This window comes from Clarias gariepinus, chromosome 1 (genome assembly GCF_024256425.1).
Source record: "Clarias gariepinus isolate MV-2021 ecotype Netherlands chromosome 1, CGAR_prim_01v2, whole genome shotgun sequence".
NCBI lineage: Eukaryota > Metazoa > Chordata > Actinopteri > Siluriformes > Clariidae > Clarias > Clarias gariepinus.
This window is the reverse complement of record NC_071100.1, coordinates 2,033,547-2,051,103: the sequence shown is the minus strand read 5'-3', so window position 1 is coordinate 2,051,103 and position 17,557 is coordinate 2,033,547. Positions and strand designations below refer to the sequence as shown.

The window sequence follows — 17,557 nt, the reverse complement described above, 5'->3', positions numbered from 1 at the left end:
TAAAAAATACTTTGAGTATAAAAGGAAACTGATGCTACAGTATATTACTGTATTAGGTTTAAACAACACGCCGTCTCTGCAGTAACCCGGAATCTAACGGAGTTGATACTTTAAAGTGGAATAAGAGGAGATATAAAGTAATTCTTGACTGTCCACCAACTCCATGGTTTATTCTTCTCACATTTTGGCTACACATGACCAGTAAGACATTAAAACTACTTCGACCCCTGTTAATTACACTAACTGTCGCTCTCCAGCTCCACCAGTTGTGGTTTGTTAATTCTGCCCAGCGTGGAAGGATATGTGTGGGTGGAGCTAAATAACTGGTTAAATAAAGAAAGCGATTATAATTAGTTTATACTAAATGGTGTTTTATGAAACCTGTATAAAAGCGATATCACACATATCTTGCATGACAGCTGTGCTGATATTCAGCACAACAGCACACTCATAAGTGTAATATTGATTCATCACATTTAACTACAGGTTTCACTGGAGGTACATGTTAATAACCGCTCCTTCTCTTCCTTTCTCCATCTGTCTGTTTTTTCATCCCCATTTCACCCTGCACTCCCTCGTTCATTACATAGATTTTAATGCACTAGAATAATAATTGAAGGTTTTTTTTTGACTGTGTCCGTTGACATGGCGACAATGTCAGCTGTCACTCATTCCACAGTAACAAAATAAAGAGGGAGCAAGTCATTACTGTAGTCTGTATTCTAAACTCATTTATCTCACTCCTTTCATTATATTACACTTTGGTTTTTTTGCTCTTTTTATTATTTAGCTCTTTAGCTATTATTATTTTACTAATATTATTTACTAAAATAAAAAATTCTATTATTATAATTTTACAAATTATTTATATTTGTTTTTTTTCCCTATTTCTTTGTGTGTTACAGATTGAGAGGAGTGTGTAATAAGATCAAGCTCCCTGATGTGTGTGTGTGTGTGTGTGATTACTGCATGTCTGAGGGAGACACCAAAGCCTCCAAGGCGGTACGAGACACCTGAAATGGTCCAGGACACACAGTGTGTCCCGTCTGCTCTTCCTCGTTGGTTGGAGTGTAAAGGTGCTTGTAGCTCACCCCTGACACCTACTGTTTACTGCGCTGCACTACCTATTTCACTTTATGATCCTGACGTCGTGCGTGTGAAGGAGCTCCTGTGTGAGCTACAGGTCAGTCTGGAGGACTCGTGCTCCTCTGAGGAACTCATCACCATCAGCTCTCTTTCTCTCCTCCTCGCTGTGTGTGTACTGATCCACACTACTGCAGCTCACTGAGTGCTGAGGAGTTTCAATGTTATGGACGATAAGTCGATTAGTAAACAGCTTAATAAAATCTTCCAGGGTGAGAGAGTGAAGAACCAGCAAGGAAGGAAGGAATATAAAACACGAACAAATGAAGGCCTGTCTGGCTGCTTTTCTGTCCATCAATCTGGTTGTATGTCTGCCTTTCTACCTCTCTGTCAATCTGTCCCTGTCTATCTGCCTGTCTGTCTCCCTGTCTCTCCATATCACTACCTGTCTGCCTGTCTACCTTTCTTTCTGTTCGCCAGTCAGTCTATCTGTACATCTGTCTCTCAGTCTGTCTATCTGACCACTTTCTGCATGTCTATCTGTTTGTCCATCTGTCCGCCTGTCTGTCTCCAGTCTGCAGTAGGGACTGAGCAGTAGAGGTCACTAACAGTAACAATGAATTAAATGAGTCGGTGGAAAAGAAAATAACTAAGTGTGTGCAGTTTGATTTGATACGAACAAGAATGTGTGTGTGTGTGTGTGTGTGTGTGTGTACACTTTCCATTGCTCAACTTTCCATTGCATGCAGATGAGCTCAGTGCTGAAAGTCTGCATTCAGATCTGTTCTGCTGTTGTTTTAAACCAGGCCTAATTTGTTTTATAGGGTGCCGTTTGCGCAGCGAGTCCCGTATTTACCCGAGTTCCGGTGATCCGGAGCGAGGGAATACCTCGGAGGAAAGGGACGGATAAAGGGTCCATTGATAGACAGAGTGACAAATCGGTGTAGGTGTTTGCGTAACGTGGTGTTGACACAGGCACGCGCTTGGCACACTACGTATAAACACTGCACACATCAGTATTCATGATGTGTGTGTGTGTGTATCATGATAATTTATTATCATAATGACGAGCTTGACTAATCACTCACTTATTCAGTTTTATTCACTGGAGTGAAGAAAGAAAGAAAGAAGAAAGGGAAACCGATACAGCTAGAAATCCCAGGTTTACATTTATGCCCTCGGTCTGATGTTATGGTTTCTATAGCAACGGTTCCTTCACAAATAACAAGGGGTTTCTCCAGCATGTACGGAAGGAAGGAGTCTCCAGTGTCAGAGGTGAAGTCGTAACTCTGTGTTTCCCCACATCTACACTTCTTTCCTTCCTCACGCAGTTTCACATTCAGTATATTGATGTTTTACGACGTGTACGATTAAAATAAACAGATGATAAATCACCACTGGAAGGGAATCACCAGTTCACGAGTCACCACTGGACACGATACCATCACAATAATACAAAAAAAACTTGTTAGAACTCAAAAGTTTTATACCTTAGCTTTATTTAACATGATTAAACATGAGTAATTAAATGCATCCCGTTCCTTATAACATCGGTTCTCTCACTTAAAAACCAAGTGCAGCATTTAAACAATACAAACTAACTTCAAATACAAGAGTTTAACATCAAATTAAATTAAAGAGGAGCTACATTGTTTCGGAGCAGCGCGTATCTCTGCTATTCATTGATCTCCTGTACCACTTCATCTTGTATCGTTACACACTACAGGCAAGTCGGGATCATTAACTGACCTAATCTGCATCTCTTAGGGCTCTGGCAAAACTAAGGCAAACTCCACACACACACACACACACACACACACACAAGGTGGGAATTAAACCCTCGACCCCGGAGGTGCAAGAAGACAGTGCTAACCGCTACTCTAATTATTATTTCTAAACAAACTTAGCAAATAATCCAACCCTATCACACGGGATGCCAGTGTGGGAATAGTTTTAAAATGTCACCTTTAAGATCATGAAGAAACAACAACATTGTACCACCATTTACCGAGTCTTAAGGACGCTTCGAGCTGCCGTAAATTTCAAGACTTATTAACATGCAGAGTTTACAGAAACAAAGATGATCGGAGGCTTTTTATCACGTGCAACCTTTGATTATGTAAAGCCATAAAAATGTGTTCCTGTGGCACAACTCAGAAGCTCAGCGTCGGTTATATCCATTGGATCCAGTTATATCCAGTTCGATTTTCAGTGATCGAACTCGAAAGTAGTCAATTCCAGTCACTGGCGGCATCTCTACAGGTAATGTAAGTGCTAAAAAAAACACGATTTTTGGGTCAATGTGGAGATACAAAAGTATCATGATTCATAACTGAATAGATTTTTTTCCCATCTCTAGTGACCATGTAGCTGCAGTAATAGTTGCGCTAGCCATAGCGACTGCCAGACATTGTTAATCGTCAGCCCAAGCCATGTGTATTTTTACCTTGGCTGCTTGTACAAAGCCTTGTCTTGTTTCCTGTGTAAACACATAAAGGAGCTGAAACGTCGCGGTGCCACTCGGCCGAGTGTAGTCGTCCTAAAGAGAGACGGATTGCTGCTAATGAGAACCGACGGCTGATTGCTTACGGCGGGGAGTGAAGCTCCAGGGTCGAAGGCGCACCGATCACCTCCAGGCCAGAAAAACGTCACTCAGCACTTCACCACGCTACGCACACACTTCCACTATACAGGCAGCTTTCTGTGGGCCGCAGTTGAATAAGAGGCCCGTTCTTTTTAGGTGTTTTCACGCCGAAGTCTCTCCGGGTTCTGGGAAGATGAAAAAAAAATCAAGGCGCTTGACGATGAACTTTAATTAGGCGCGGTGGCTCCACGGGGAGGGAAGCAGCCTGAGTGTGCGTGAAGGCGGAGAATCTACGAGTCTGTACTGGTCCCTGGAGTGTCAGGAGTGTAAAACACACTCTAAACATCTTCACGAGGACAGCGTGAGCTGGCAAAACCAAGCCCAGGGACCGCAGCGTCTCCACTGGACGGGAAAAGCCAGGATGTTTTCTTAATTTTTTTTTTTATAGAGTTTTGTTTGTCCTTCTGATTTACAGCGCGCAGGAGCCAAACGCTGATGATCCGCAAAGTGCGTCAGAAAAGACACGGCCAGTGAGGTGTAAAAATATTTATAAAAATGTAAATATTATTTTGATTTATACATGGGGACGTTTTCTTTTTCTTTTCATTCTGTCAAGTGGGATCTACTGAGCAATCCATCGCATTACACTTATACATAAAATATTTATTTTTATTCCAGTTAGGAGAAACTCAGGAGAAACAAACGAGCATCTATCTTTTCAGCCTGCCTTGCTTAGCCGACCTAATAAAAACAAAAGCTGTGGATTTTCCCTGTAGCTCGTACTGGCTCACATCTTGACGTCTGATCAACTATTTAATCGTGATTAGCACAGACTCCTGAAGGTTAGCGCAGGATCTATTAGGACTATCAGCTTCCATACAGAGAAGGACAGATGTTCGCCCATCTGTAAAATTTGGGTTAAGAAAAGGGGTGGCCACGATCGGGAAGATGAAAGCCAGGGTGTGGAGACTGACATGTGTGTTCTGGTCACTGGAATAGGGCCACCTTATCTAGGGGAAAGTGTTGAAGTTATTGTCTGGGAAATTAGGTCTACAACATCTGATTTAAAGATAAAGATGACAGTGATGGCATTACCCAGGATTGATATGTAGAATATATGGTATCTAAGATAATATGGAAGTAGGATGACATGGTGTCTGTAGGCTAGAACATTTGGTTTTTGATCTGCTTGTATCTTGAGCGTGAAGGCCAATATTCGACAAAACAAGATTATTTGAAGTTTTGGTCCTTGAAGTAGGGGGTCTGTGGTCTGCAAGCCAAGCTCTCAGGTCTTGGGGCTGGACCTTGGAGACTAATTTGAGAAGGCTACCATGAGGATCTAAAATATGAAACCTGAGACCTGAGAAGAATAGCTCATATTTTGCTAAAAAAAAATGGGTGAAGATCTAGTGAGCTTACATCTCACAGGTTTATATCTAGTCAACCAGTAGATCTGATTGTTGCATTTTACTTAATATAGTCCAGATCTGCTACGTTTGCTGTTTGGAAGTCTGTTTGTACTGCCGGAGAGCCTGCAGGAAGACTTGCTTGACCTGGCTGATCATGGTGCAGTAGAGCTGCAGGTCTTCCTCTTTATCCTGCATAGCTTGTTTTAGAGATTCCCTCAGGGTCACCAGCTCCTCCTGCTGGACAGTAAGTCTACAGCAACACAAGAATGCTAGTTTACCTGCAGTTACTCCATATTGATTTTCAGTTAGTCTGCTACCTGGACAAACAGGAACCCTTGGAGAAGTTATTTGCTGTGTGCTCACCGTGTACTGAGCTCACTGAGGCGAGTGTCATGTGTCGACTCTACGACGCTCCTGGGAGAATGACCTTCCTGTTTCTCGTGTAGATTTACACTACCTGCATTACACACAACCAAAGACATGAACACAAACATCGAGCATGGAACATACAGGTACGGAAGACACCATATACGTACTGTGGTCAAGCTACTACTGAACTGCAGTGAAGCTGCACCTGAACAGTATGTACCTGTCCTGCTGCGTTTGACTCTTTGTGCTTTCTCTGTCTCCAGCTTCAGTCTCTCCAGCTTCTGTTCCAGAAGCACACAGCGGCGGCGCTCGTCCTGAAGCTTCTGCTCGGCTTCCACACACTTTTGCACCGCCTCACCTTCTCTGTATAAAACAGTGACATGAGTGATTATGTCACACAAATGGCTACTTTCTACAAGCCATCGTTTGTTTAGCGTACCTCCTGTGCTGAAGCTGAGCGAGCTCCAGCAGTCGGTCTCTCTCCACACTGGCTGCCTGACACAGCGCCTTAAACTCGGAGCACTGGACCAGCAGAGCAGCACACGCAGGGCACGCTGTCTCCGCCCGTTCCCTGTCACAACACAACACACACATGCACAGGATTTACATTTAAAAACAAGCTCTAACAGACGATCCTTGGACAATGACAAGAAATCCTCATTAAACACTGAGGAATCAGAGAGACTGAAGCGAGACAGGACTGACCTGAGATCAGATGAGTTTCCAGGAGAAAGTGTAGGGGCCGACTCCACAAGTTTGTGTCCCAGTTTCGATACTGACCTGTAAAATAACCAAGAAAAGCAAGGCAGCCTGATTTTAGATGATTACACACATTCGCACACTGTATATTCGCACACTGTATGTTTGTGGTAGGTCCTTATTAAATTGTGTGTGAAACCTGGCTGAACTGGACCTTCTGTCTCCTTCCTCTTTGACCATCAGGTGGGCGTCGCTCATCCTCACCTCTGTCTCTCTAACCTCCTGTTTCTATAGCAACAGAAACATCTTCATTCCATTACTTCTGTAAACTTTATAGAGAATCGTAATAGTTTGTGTGCGTGTGTGTTTACTTTGAGTGTGAGCTGCTGGATCTCCTGCTCGAGCTCCTGAACTTTCTCATCCTTCTCCTTCACCATCAGTTTGAGCTGTGCAATCAGGTCGTTGTGTCTCAGAGCCTCCTGTATGTCCCGCTTCTGCTCTGCATTATTGCGCTGGCCTGCGTTCTGACCCAGACGACCCAGCACGGCCTGCAGCTGGGCCTGCTGCTTCTACACACACACACGCACATGGAATCAGAAACACACTGTCTCAGCATGCCTGATAACAATTATTTCTTTAGTGAGGTCCTGTTCCAAAAGAAGTCATCTTCTGCGCACCATAACACATCATTAACCCATATCTGATCCTGCTCAGAAAACCCCAAGGCCATGAAGAACGCTGGATTCCTGATCTTCACACCTTCTGCAGATGCACATGCTCTGTCATGACACTCTGTCCTGCTGACAAACAGGAAGCTAAACATATTCTACAGAACTGGTGTACATCAGGACCAGCTCAACCTATACCACCATCACCACCTGCTGTGAGATTGGCTGAGATCATTTAAGTGTGTATACTGTACAGTATGTGTGTGTGTGTGTGTGTGTGTGTATACCAGCAGTTCATCGATGAACTCGTTGTCATGCCGACCCTTCTCGATCAGCGTAGACATTTGAGTTTTGAGGGTTTTAAGCTCGGAACTCAGGATGTGGTTCCTCGCCTTGCTGCTCTCTAGCTTCTTCTTCACCTCACTGTGTTCACTCAGAAGGAGCTCGTACTCCACACTCAGCTTCTACACACACACACACACACACACACACACACACACAGGATTAGTTTAGCACAGCCTTTCAGGTAAACACTGAGCCCTGAGTGAGTGAGTGTGTGAGAGTGTGCGTGTGTGTGTGTGTGTGTGTGTGTGTGTGTGTTACCTCCAGCGCCTCCTTCCTGTCTCTTTCCAGGTTGCGGATGTAGCTCTGGTTCTTGTCCTGGTTCCTCTGTGGGACTCTGTTTCCCAGCATGCCCTGCTCTGAGCTGAACTCCTCTGGCTGCTTTTTGCTGGACGCCGAGCTCAGCTGCTGTTCCAGATCTCTCACCTGTGGGAAAGTCATCATCATCATCATCATCATCATCATAATGATGTCTGTATAGAGAAATGAAACCATGCGCGCTGATATGCGCACAATCTCTTTAAAATATTTCTGAAATACCAGAAATAATGTTCCACAAATTACGTTTAAGTTATTAAATTATAAGCTATAAGAGCCAATCAGGTTCGAGTATGCAAATAAGGTGTATATCTCACTTACTCTGCTCTGCAAGGCCAGGATCTGCTGCGCTCGTCCTCTCCAGCTTCCTGGAGTACTGAGGATCTGCTGAACATTCACATCTTCCCCAACCTCACTGCTCAGAACCTGTCCCATACACACACACACACACACACACACACACACACACACAGGTTATAAGGAATTCTGGTGTTCTGTGTGCTTTATAAAAAGTTTGGACCTTTTTGAGACCATTTTGAGATCTTAGCATTTTGACAAGGTTCTGACAGGGAACTGTCCAGTGTGAGGGTTGAGGAGTAACCCAAGAACACACTTTTTCCTGCTTAGAACACTGGACGTCACTGTCAGATAAAGAAATTATAATGTTCAGCCTGTCCTGCACACACTCGACCTCTCAGGCTCTGACCTTGTGTGAGACCTTCAGCTCCTGTCTCAGAGCCTGGATCTGGTTGCGGTATTCACTCATCTTAAACTGGGCCGTGTTCAGCTTCTCCTGGAGAGATTTTACCAACGGAGTGGCCTACAACACACACACACACACACACACACACACACACACACACCACTGTTCTGTAACTGGGTAATCTGAGGAGCCCAAGGAGCCATAACCGATGGAGGTGATTCACTTAAGGACTCATTCACTGTTCACTCAGTACCTCTTGCTGTGAGCTCGTTAGTTCCAGTTTGTTGTCCGCTTGCACTCCATTACTGATTGGTGCTGTATCTTGCATCTACACAAACACATATACAGATAGATACATGTGAGATGTCCTTAACCCCATGGTATACCGATGCACTCCTGTATTTCTCTTCTTCTCCTCCATCAGTAAGTCCATACCTCCCTCTCCAGCTCTCTCACTCTGTTGTTCAGATGTTTGCACTTGGCTTTTTCTCTCTCCATCTCCGCTGTGAGTTCACGGTTCTTTTTCGAAAGCTCCACGATCTTGGTTGCTGCTGCATCTCCTGCCAGTCCCGCTGTGCCTACAGACAGGAGGACCACATTAATCAAATTGAAGACAACACGCAAGCTTATGTGTGTGTGTGTGTGTTGCTCCTTTAGGAAATTCACATATCTCTGATCACATCAGATGACAAAAACTAAAGTGTACAGGTACAAACACTCATCCCTGAGGTTACCACGAGAACCCTCAAGCTCGTCTTTGTATCCTCAGTCAGCAGGAGGTCAGGTTCTGTACATCTCATACATCTTATTTAAACTGCAGAATGGATACATCATGTAATCAGGGAATCGATTCAGGAATCATTTACAAACATCAGTGAATCGAACAAGGAGTCATTAAAAAATATTATTAAATCATCTTCAAATATTAGTGAATCAACAGAAGAGACATTTCCAAATAACAGTGAATCAACTGAGCAAATATTGCAGTGTAAATGCAGTCCAAACTCGACACTGTCATGACATCATGAAATGCTTAAGTTACAGAGTATGATCTTAACACAATCAGGTTTTTGAGACCACTTGGGTTAAAAATAAAAGGTCTACTCATGACTTTGTATTTACAGCCACAAGAGGGAGCCATAACTACACCTGAAGATGAACAGTAGAAAGCCTAAGAGCAGCCTTGTGGTGTAAAGCAGGTAGTAGCACTCAGTTCCTCACCCACTAACGCCAGTCTGTCCTCCTCTCTCTTCTTCTTCAGGTACTTCATCTCAAACTCCTTCTCACTCACGAGTTTATGGAGGCGTCCGTTCTCATCCTGCAGCTCCCTGACCCTCTCCTGGAGCTGATCGTTCTCCTTCCTTAACAGTCTGGAGCTGGAGGTAGACGGCTCTAGCCCCGAGTCCCCCTCGTCCTCAGACAGGTCCAGACCGTCCGAGCTTGTCTCGTCCTTTTGCCTCGCCAGCCACTTGTGAAGACGCTGCGCCTCCTGTTCCTGCAGGGTCTGGAACTGGAGCCTCAGCTTCTCCGTGATCTTGTCCTCTTCAGCCTCCATTACTGAGGGAGATGGTGACTCTTTAATAAAGTTTGTTTGTATTAGGATTTATAGCCATATCAGCATCTCAGGCTATTCCATAGCAGATACATATTAAACATTATATTTTAATTATTATATTTTAATTATTATTTTTTTAAACATTATATTTTAAATATATACTAATTTATTCGAACCAGTATATTATTTAGTTATAATAGAAGGGATTTAAAGTTAATAATAATATTAATAATAATAAAATATTACATTACGACACATGGCCTTGGCCAGAAGAGCAAGACTTCACATAAGGTTCTTTAGGTGCACTTTTAATAACAATTGTAAAAGTTCTTTAGGTTTTGACTTGCAGAATATTTTTTTTTTTACATCATGTTCTGGTAGGAGTTGTTGTCTAATGTTATTAAACTTGGACAGGGGTATTACACAAGGGGACCCCACTTGTCCCTCCTATATCAGGTCTATCCCCTGTGGCCCCTGTGGCCCCTGGGACCATGACTGACTGACCTCTCAATCTCTCCCTCCTCCTGCTCTTCTCTCCAGATGATTAAACCTGAGGCTCCATTATGGTGAGGCAGTATTGTGACGTCACACTCTGAAGCTCAGAAGCCCTGCCGAGAATGAAGCTCGCGACCAATGACGTCACCGTTCGCGTGACCCTCGCTAAACTTATAGAGTATAGAGAGAGAGAGAGAGAGAGAGAGAGGGGCGCGTGAAGGCTGTAATGAACAGACGGTTAATCACACACCAGGGATTCACACACACACACACACGCACACCGTATCTGTCAGATTATACACACACACACACACACACTTTAGAGAGAACTTACCGGTACAGTCGGTGTGTGACTGACGCGAGAGTAAACAGAATCCACACACACACACACACACACACACAGTTAAAACACACGGACAGGGAGCTACAGACACTCCAGCGAGGCGGCAGGGCCTGGCGAAACGCGCGTCCGTCTCCATGGCAACGCGTTTCCACAGCGACGCCGCACCGACCTGGCGCGGTGACGTCATCACGTCATCTTCTACAACGTGTTTAAACTGAATCAATATCGGGAAGAAATACCTTCATCACTGTTTATCACCTTCACTCACAATAAACTGATTTTATTATAAACTAAACGATATAAAAACATACAGTACATGTGTGAAACATAAACACTAGTGCACGAGCCCAACTAATATATTTATTGTTTTATTTCAGTTACATCAGATCAGATGAAATGCAGCAAAAAGTGTCCCTGATGAACGAGCCGAGGGTGACGGTGCTGAGGGAAAAACTCCCTGAGATGGTAATAGGAAGGAACCGTGAGAGGAACCAGACTCAACAGGGAACCCATCCTCATCTGGGTGATAACGGATAGCAGGGATTGATCTGCACTCATACTGTGTGTAAACACTTTCTAACTCCATGATGGTTCCTGATTTTTATTTCTTTCTACATTGTAAAGGAATGCTGAAGGCGTCCAAAATCTCCTTTGAACAGTTAATGGTGAGATGTTTCTGCTACTTCTGCTCTGTAAAGACTTCATAACGCCTCTAATCTCAGGGTCTGTTAATTGGTCATTTTTCAGGCTGATAACTCTAAATGAACTTCTCGTCTGTGGCAGAGGTAGGTTTTGGTCTCGCCCTCCTGGGACGGCCTTCATGAAAGACAGTCTCATTATGGTGCTTGACGGATTTTTCAAATGCACTTGACAATACTGTTCTTGCAAGAACTATTACAGAAAGGCCGACCTCTGTGTCTTAAAATAACAACTAACTGTTTTTTTTCTTGTTGTTACGTAATTACCTAATTCCATATGTGTTATTTTATAGTTTTGAATGTAGAAAATGAATCATTAAACAAAAACAAAGAAATTTGCAAGTGACCCCAAACTTTTGAACGGTAGTGTGTGTGGAGGAGATTAGACTTGTGGTGTAGTCTGCATACACCTACTTTCTCAGATTGTGTCAAGGATTCAAAGAGGCAAAACTTTTATATGATGTCATGTTTGAGAAGTATAAGGATTTGAATGGGCTGGTTATTACTAGATATGATTTTATAACAGGTCAGGTGGACCGATCAGACTATGTTTACATTTTTATTATATAATTTTTTTTCTCCAAGCGCATTTTATTGTTTATTCAAACAATACCATTTCGAACATTTTTCCAGCCAGAAGGACCGTGGTATCCCTGTGCCTGACTGGCCAGCAAACTCCCCCCGATCTAAACCCCATGGAGGATCTCTGGAGCGTTGTGAAGATGAAGATGTGAGACACCAGACCCAACAACGCAGAGGAGCTGAAGGCCGTTATCAGATCAACCTGGGTTTCCATACTGTAAGACCTCACAGACTGATCGTCTCCATGCCACGGCCCACTGCTGCAGTGATTCATGACCAGGGAGCCCAAGCACTGAGCGCTGTCCATGTTCATACTGTTCAGTAGTCCAACATGTCTGGGGTAAAAAACTTTATATAGTAATATTCTAATTTTCTGAGATACTGATTTTTGGGTTTTCATTAGCTGTAAGCCAAAATCATCAAAATTAAAACTTTTGAAGTTTGGTGCATTATCTGTTAACTCCTAACAGCGGGAGTAACAGGGGGGAGGGGCTCGTGGGACGGCTATTATTGACTAATTTGACATTAGATCTCCGTCTCTTCGCTATGAATCTGAAACTCTCTCTTACAGCCAAACAGACGTAACACATGTACAGTTACATCATACTGCACACAGAATGTGATTCCTTTCGTTTAATAGAATGAATTACAGAATGACATTAAATCACTGGAGTTGATGAACCTCCTTCCCGTCACGGTCGGGGTGTAGCCGAGCGCCCCCTGTAGGGCACACCGTGGCCCTTAGTACTGTTTAAATGCTGTGGAATAATGACTTTGACTGAGTGTGAGTGCCAGTTTAAAGGGAGGGTTGTGTCGAACTTCACTCCTCCACCAGGTGGAGTGTGTGCACGGCCAGAGTGTGCACGTCGCTGTGCGTCCCGGGGTCAGAGGTCAGCGTGCGGAGTATGTTCAGCCCACCCTCGTCCTCCATCATCCTCCTGTAGCGGGACACTATACACACACACACAAGTTTTAACAGGTCCTCTGTATTACTCTCATGTCCTCTGTCAGTCTCTGTCTGTCTCTCTGTCCATGTGACCCTCACCATTGTGTGTGCAGATGTGCTTGATGCCCCAGAGAGCCCAGAGCTGCACTGCAGACGGCTGAGAGACTCGCAGCAGGGGATATAACGGACACAGGGACCTGGGGGGGGGTTCGAGAAGACACATCAATAACGATGAGACAAGTATAAACCAATTACATAATTCGTAATAATTATGAGAAAAGTCATTACACACACACACACACCTGTATGACATTATGCAGCTGTTTGGAGGAGTCCACGACATCACAGCAGAGTGCTACACACACACACACACACACACACACACACACAGAGGCAGTGTGACAGGAGTTATAGCTGTGATGTTATGATCAGCAGTACGAGTGTGTACTGTACCAGGTTGGTGAGTATTCTGTCGCGCAGTGTTGAGTCCAGGCTCCACGTGCTGCTGGATGTCATGTTGGAAAGAAAACCGCCCGCGGAATAACTCACCTCCACCTAATAGTATAAACACACACACACACACACACACACACACACACACACACACACACAGGGGATTGACTTCTAAATCTGTTAAGATGATCGTTCTAGTCCATTTCCACCAGGGTTACCTCTCTGACTTCCAAAAGAGCGAGGACGAGCTCCAGAAGATCCTCATCCATCATCTGAGAGCGAAGATCCTCCATCTCCGACACGTTATTCTACACGTCACACACATTCACACACGTCTGAATCCAAAAACCACTTCAAAAACACAAAGAGACTTTCCGTACATAACTTACCAAGAGGCCTATAAGTGGCTTTAGCACCATGGGATTGAAGCAGTATGTCTGCACACACACACACACACACACACACACACACACACACATGCAGCAACAAACAGGAGAGTGAAAGAACACCTTGAACATAGAACTGATCATGATTGTGTGTGTGTGTGTGTGCACCTCCAGCAGCTCTTTGTATAACTCTAGACCACCACACTGCAGGAAGTGTGTGCAGGTGGAGTGTGTGTTGTCGGTGAGGCCCCACAGAGCGGTCAGTGTCCTCCTAAAGGTAGCGTCTTCTACTCCCAGTGATCCCTTCTGCTGGACCAGATGGAGCAAGCGCTGCACACACACACACACACACACACACACACACACACACAGATGTACAGGTGACAGATATGTCGATGTTCCCCAGCAGTACTAATAAATTACCCACAATTCCATGTGTTGTGTGCAGTAGTGTAACGAGCTCTCCGTCCTGACCTTAATGATGAACACTTCAGCTCCTAACTGCTCGATTTCCTCCTTACTCAGCTACACACACACACACACACACACACACACACTAATTTCAGTCTTATTGTCTAAATTAGTCTAATTGTCCATCATTCTGTACCAGTATAAATACAGCGTTCTGATTGGCTGCACATTACACAGTGTAAAGGCATTGTGGGCGGGGCCTGGTGTCTGACTGGTTATGATGGCATTGTGGGCGGGGCCTGGTGTCTGATTGGTTATGTTGTCATTGTGGGCGGGGCCTGGTGTCTGACTGGTTATGTTGTCATTGTGGGCGGGGCCTGGCATCTGACTAGTTATGATGACATTGTGGGCGGGGCCTGGTGTCTGACTGGTTATGGTGACATTGTGGGCGGGGCCTGGTGTCTGACTGGTTATGGTCATTGTGGGCGGGGCCTGGCGTTTGACTGGTTATGATAGCATTGTGGGCGGGGCCTGGCGTTTGACTGGTTATGTTGTCATTGTGGGCGGGGCCTGGTGTCTGACTGGTTATGGTGACATTGTGGGCGGGGCCTGGCGTCTGACTGGTTATGGTGACATTGTGGGTGTGTCCTGGTGTCTGACTGGTTATGATGGTTATTGTGGGCGGGGCCAGCACTAGCTAATGCTCCAGCTGATTACGGTTTCTGAACAGTTGCGTAATGTTATGGTGTCACCTGAGAGATCAGGAAGACGATGACGGACGCACAGAGCGCCTGTAGAGTTTCATCTTCATTAGTAATCAAACACATCATCGCCTGTTTAGCCGCTTCACACCTGCAACAACAACATATATTACACACACACACACACACACACACACACACACTTTTACACACAGCGGTGTAGAACGGCAGAGAGTAAATAAAGGAGGAGGTACCTGTCGAAGGGGGCGACTGTCAGGATGTGACTGCTGCACAGAATCAGCAAGCAGTTCCTCTGGATCTAAACACACACACACACACACACACGTATGTGCTCATATAGACTTCTAGCTCTTTATATATCATGTATATATAAGAATGAGATTGTATAGATGTTGTGTGTGTGTGTGTGTGTACCTCTCTGTGATCAGGAAACTTTCTCATGGTGTTGACTATGTGTCTCATCACATTTCCCAGCAGTCTTTGCGACATCACTTCTGCCAGCTCCAGAATTGTGAGGTTAAACACACATGCCGTGCCAGACACCTGCACTCTCCCACACTCGCTGTGGGCTTTCATTCCCAAATACACCAGCTTCACACACACACACACACACAGTCACACCTACGGTACTATTCCAAATACCCCAGGCCTCAGCGACATCCCTCAACATGTGGACCTGAACGCTCATGTCACTCTGTACCTCTAACATGTCTGGATGGTTTCTGATGTCTGGGTTGTGGAAGTATTTGTGGAGACCGAGCAGTGCCTCATGCAGGAAGCTCTCCCTCTCCCTGTACCTCCTCAGGGCCTCACATAGCTGAGTGAGGTTCCACTCTCCGGCCACCTTCAGTGATGATTGTGGTTAACAGATTATTTCAAGGTTTACTTGAAAATAATGTTCAAGAGCAGAATTTGAAATTTGGAGAACTAAACCAAACACACACATTTTCCTGATTCTACAAGAAAATCCCAGCTAAACCATCATGGTGGGGATTATTAAGAAACCTCACCTTGAGATTTCCTTCTCCACACAGAAGGTCAGATCTTCCAGCGCCAGTGGCCAGAAGACCGATGAACCTCACACCTGGCCGTGCCTCCAGGAATCCCTTCAAGGCTTCATCACTAATCCCTGTCCATCCTGACACATCCAGAGCAGTGAGTGCTGGGAGGAGCTGCGTGCTCACTAGGAGCTTTCTGATCATCTCTCCTTGCGTCTCCAACTGGTCATTGGAGACATCAAGCTGCGTGAGGAGCTCCAGTCCAGAGAGTACGGAGAGAAAGTCGTAGACTGCCATGTTGAGGTGGTGCACCGCATGAACAGTAAGCGAACGCAACCTCGAGCGGAGCCTCAGCAGCGGCGTGAGGTCCGTAACGTTTGTCCCAGAAATGTCCAGGCTCTCCAGCAGCGGGAGCGAGCAGACGTCCTCCAGCGCCGAGTCGTCCAGAGGCGTCGATGCTACAGAGAGACTTCTGAGACCTCGCAAAGTACTGAATCTTACTGGGAAATCACTGAGACGATCCAGACCACTCACGTTTAGTCTCTGCAGGCTCCGACAGCAAACCTGATTTGACGAGAGGCCCTGGAGGATGTCGGAGATGGTGAGGTCACCAAGAACACCAGAGGCATCGAGTTCCTGCAGGCGGTGAGAACACAGGGAGCGACTGAAGGAATCTGCAGTGAGACGAGAGGCACGAATGGAGGCACGCTTCAGGCGCAAACACTCGGTATTGTTAAAAATGCCAAGAGTCCGGTCGTTCAGTAAACCTGCCGAGAAGAGGAAAAGAAAGAAACTCATGTGTCCATGGTAAAACTTTGAGGATTGTCTTCTTGCTTCTCATAACCAATCACAGATCACCACTGATCGATCCCAATAACCGATCACGGACCATCATTTCCTCATGAAATTCATGTTTCCTCTTAAAACGAATCATCATAACCATTTACCCAATGTGCACATTACTCTGTGACATCATCCGACAACTTAAGCCGCCTTTTTTTCTTTTCATGCACTAGTTACTTTTCACGAACACACTCATGAGACACACTCAGCTCACCCTGGTCACTCATGGTGCTCAGTAACAGATCGGACAGTTCCGGGGGGAAAATCGGACAGGAGCGGAGACGCAGCGATCCGTCATCACACACACTGCACAGGGGGTCAAGGTTCTGACACACACACACTAAACACATGTCAGCCAGAGAGAGTGGGCCGTGTTCATCCTGCAACACACACACACCATACTTATTATATATATATATATAAAGTATGAATTCATATTAAATATAATGTAAATGTATATTCTGCATGAATAATATATAATCTTATTTTTTATACTATGCAAAATTTTATTATCATAAAGTGTGATGCAATTAAGTAAGTCATGTTGTGTAAATATACACTATATTAGAAGTAATAATAATAATAATAATAATAATGAAACTTGAGAAGAACTCACCATGACTGTGAGTAAACAGCTTAAAGTATTGTTTGTTTGTTTACAACTGATAAAATATATGAAATAACTATGTGATCCAGATGTTTAAAGCTGTTCCTAACGCACGTGAAGGAGGAACTCCTGGATCTGCGCTCAAACTCACGCAGCTGTAGTGGATGATCGCGAGATTTACGAGATCTCGCGAGAGCTCCTGCTCTCACTCGCGCGACGCGTCCGCCATATTGAAAAGGTTAAGCGACTCTTAAAGTTAATGTAACTCGGCTCGTGTTTAAGCACGTTACAGTCGCCTTCCATTGTTACAGAGATCACACATGTCCACACTTATCTGATGTAA

The 17,557-nt window shown here is 44.7% G+C and overlaps 2 protein-coding genes across 5 annotated transcripts; both read right to left on the bottom strand.

Moving 5' to 3' along the window:
• Window positions 1-2,886: 2,886 nt before the first annotated feature.
• ccdc13 (coiled-coil domain containing 13) lies at window positions 2,887-10,750 on the bottom strand. Of its 3 annotated transcripts, none has more exons than XM_053506118.1 (16): window positions 10,560-10,750; window positions 10,235-10,395; window positions 9,397-9,750; window positions 8,611-8,753; window positions 8,429-8,503; window positions 8,179-8,292; window positions 7,794-7,898; window positions 7,416-7,580; window positions 7,100-7,276; window positions 6,516-6,713; window positions 6,344-6,432; window positions 6,151-6,225; window positions 5,885-6,016; window positions 5,666-5,808; window positions 5,440-5,533; window positions 2,887-5,326 (listed from the first exon to the last, which is right to left on the bottom strand). In XM_053506118.1, the coding sequence occupies exons 3-16, from the start codon at window positions 9,728-9,730 to the stop codon at window positions 5,158-5,160; spliced, it is 2,013 nt and encodes a 670-aa protein (XP_053362093.1). In that variant the 5' UTR covers window positions 9,731-9,750; window positions 10,235-10,395; window positions 10,560-10,750; the 3' UTR covers window positions 2,887-5,157. The 3 variants fall into 3 exon arrangements, with proteins under 3 accessions (XP_053362093.1, XP_053362241.1, XP_053362167.1); XM_053506266.1 differs by having other exon boundaries at window positions 6,359-6,432; XM_053506192.1 differs by having other exon boundaries at window positions 9,397-9,732.
• Window positions 10,751-11,594: 844 nt separating this feature from the next.
• On the bottom strand, window positions 11,595-17,356 carry LOC128515956 (protein zyg-11 homolog). 2 transcript variants are annotated; one of them, XM_053490921.1, is made up of 15 exons: window positions 17,224-17,356; window positions 16,822-16,987; window positions 15,777-16,531; window positions 15,467-15,610; window positions 15,181-15,357; window positions 15,000-15,064; window positions 14,797-14,896; window positions 14,108-14,158; window positions 13,802-13,963; window positions 13,637-13,684; window positions 13,466-13,555; window positions 13,248-13,349; window positions 13,097-13,149; window positions 12,894-12,991; window positions 11,596-12,799 (listed from the first exon to the last, which is right to left on the bottom strand). In XM_053490921.1, exons 1-15 carry the CDS (start codon window positions 17,224-17,226, stop codon window positions 12,669-12,671), a joined length of 2,145 nt encoding a protein of 714 aa, XP_053346896.1. In that variant the 5' UTR covers window positions 17,227-17,356; the 3' UTR covers window positions 11,596-12,668. The 2 variants fall into 2 exon arrangements, with proteins under 2 accessions (XP_053346522.1, XP_053346896.1); XM_053490547.1 differs by having other exon boundaries at window positions 11,595-12,799; window positions 13,637-13,963.
• Between the last annotated feature and the right edge of the window lie 201 nt (window positions 17,357-17,557).

Bases quoted from the DNA above. Each gene is read 5' to 3' on its own strand.
- ccdc13 (XM_053506118.1), bottom strand. From the start codon at position 9,730: ATGGAGGCTGAAGAGGACAAGATCACGGAGAAGCTGAGGCTCCAGTTC. The intron at 8,293-8,428 runs GTACTGAGTGAA...TGTGTGTTGTAG, and splicing joins TAACGAGCTCACAGCAAGAG to GCCACTCCGTTGGTAAAATC. The intron at 5,809-5,884 runs GTACGCTAAACA...TGTTTTATACAG, and splicing joins GCTCAGCTTCAGCACAGGAG to AGAAGGTGAGGCGGTGCAAA.
- LOC128515956 (XM_053490547.1), bottom strand. The intron at 14,159-14,796 runs GTGACACCATAA...GTGTGTGTGTAG, and splicing joins TCGTCTTCCTGATCTCTCAG to CTGAGTAAGGAGGAAATCGA. The intron at 13,350-13,465 runs GTAACCCTGGTG...TTATACTATTAG, and splicing joins CTCTTTTGGAAGTCAGAGAG to GTGGAGGTGAGTTATTCCGC.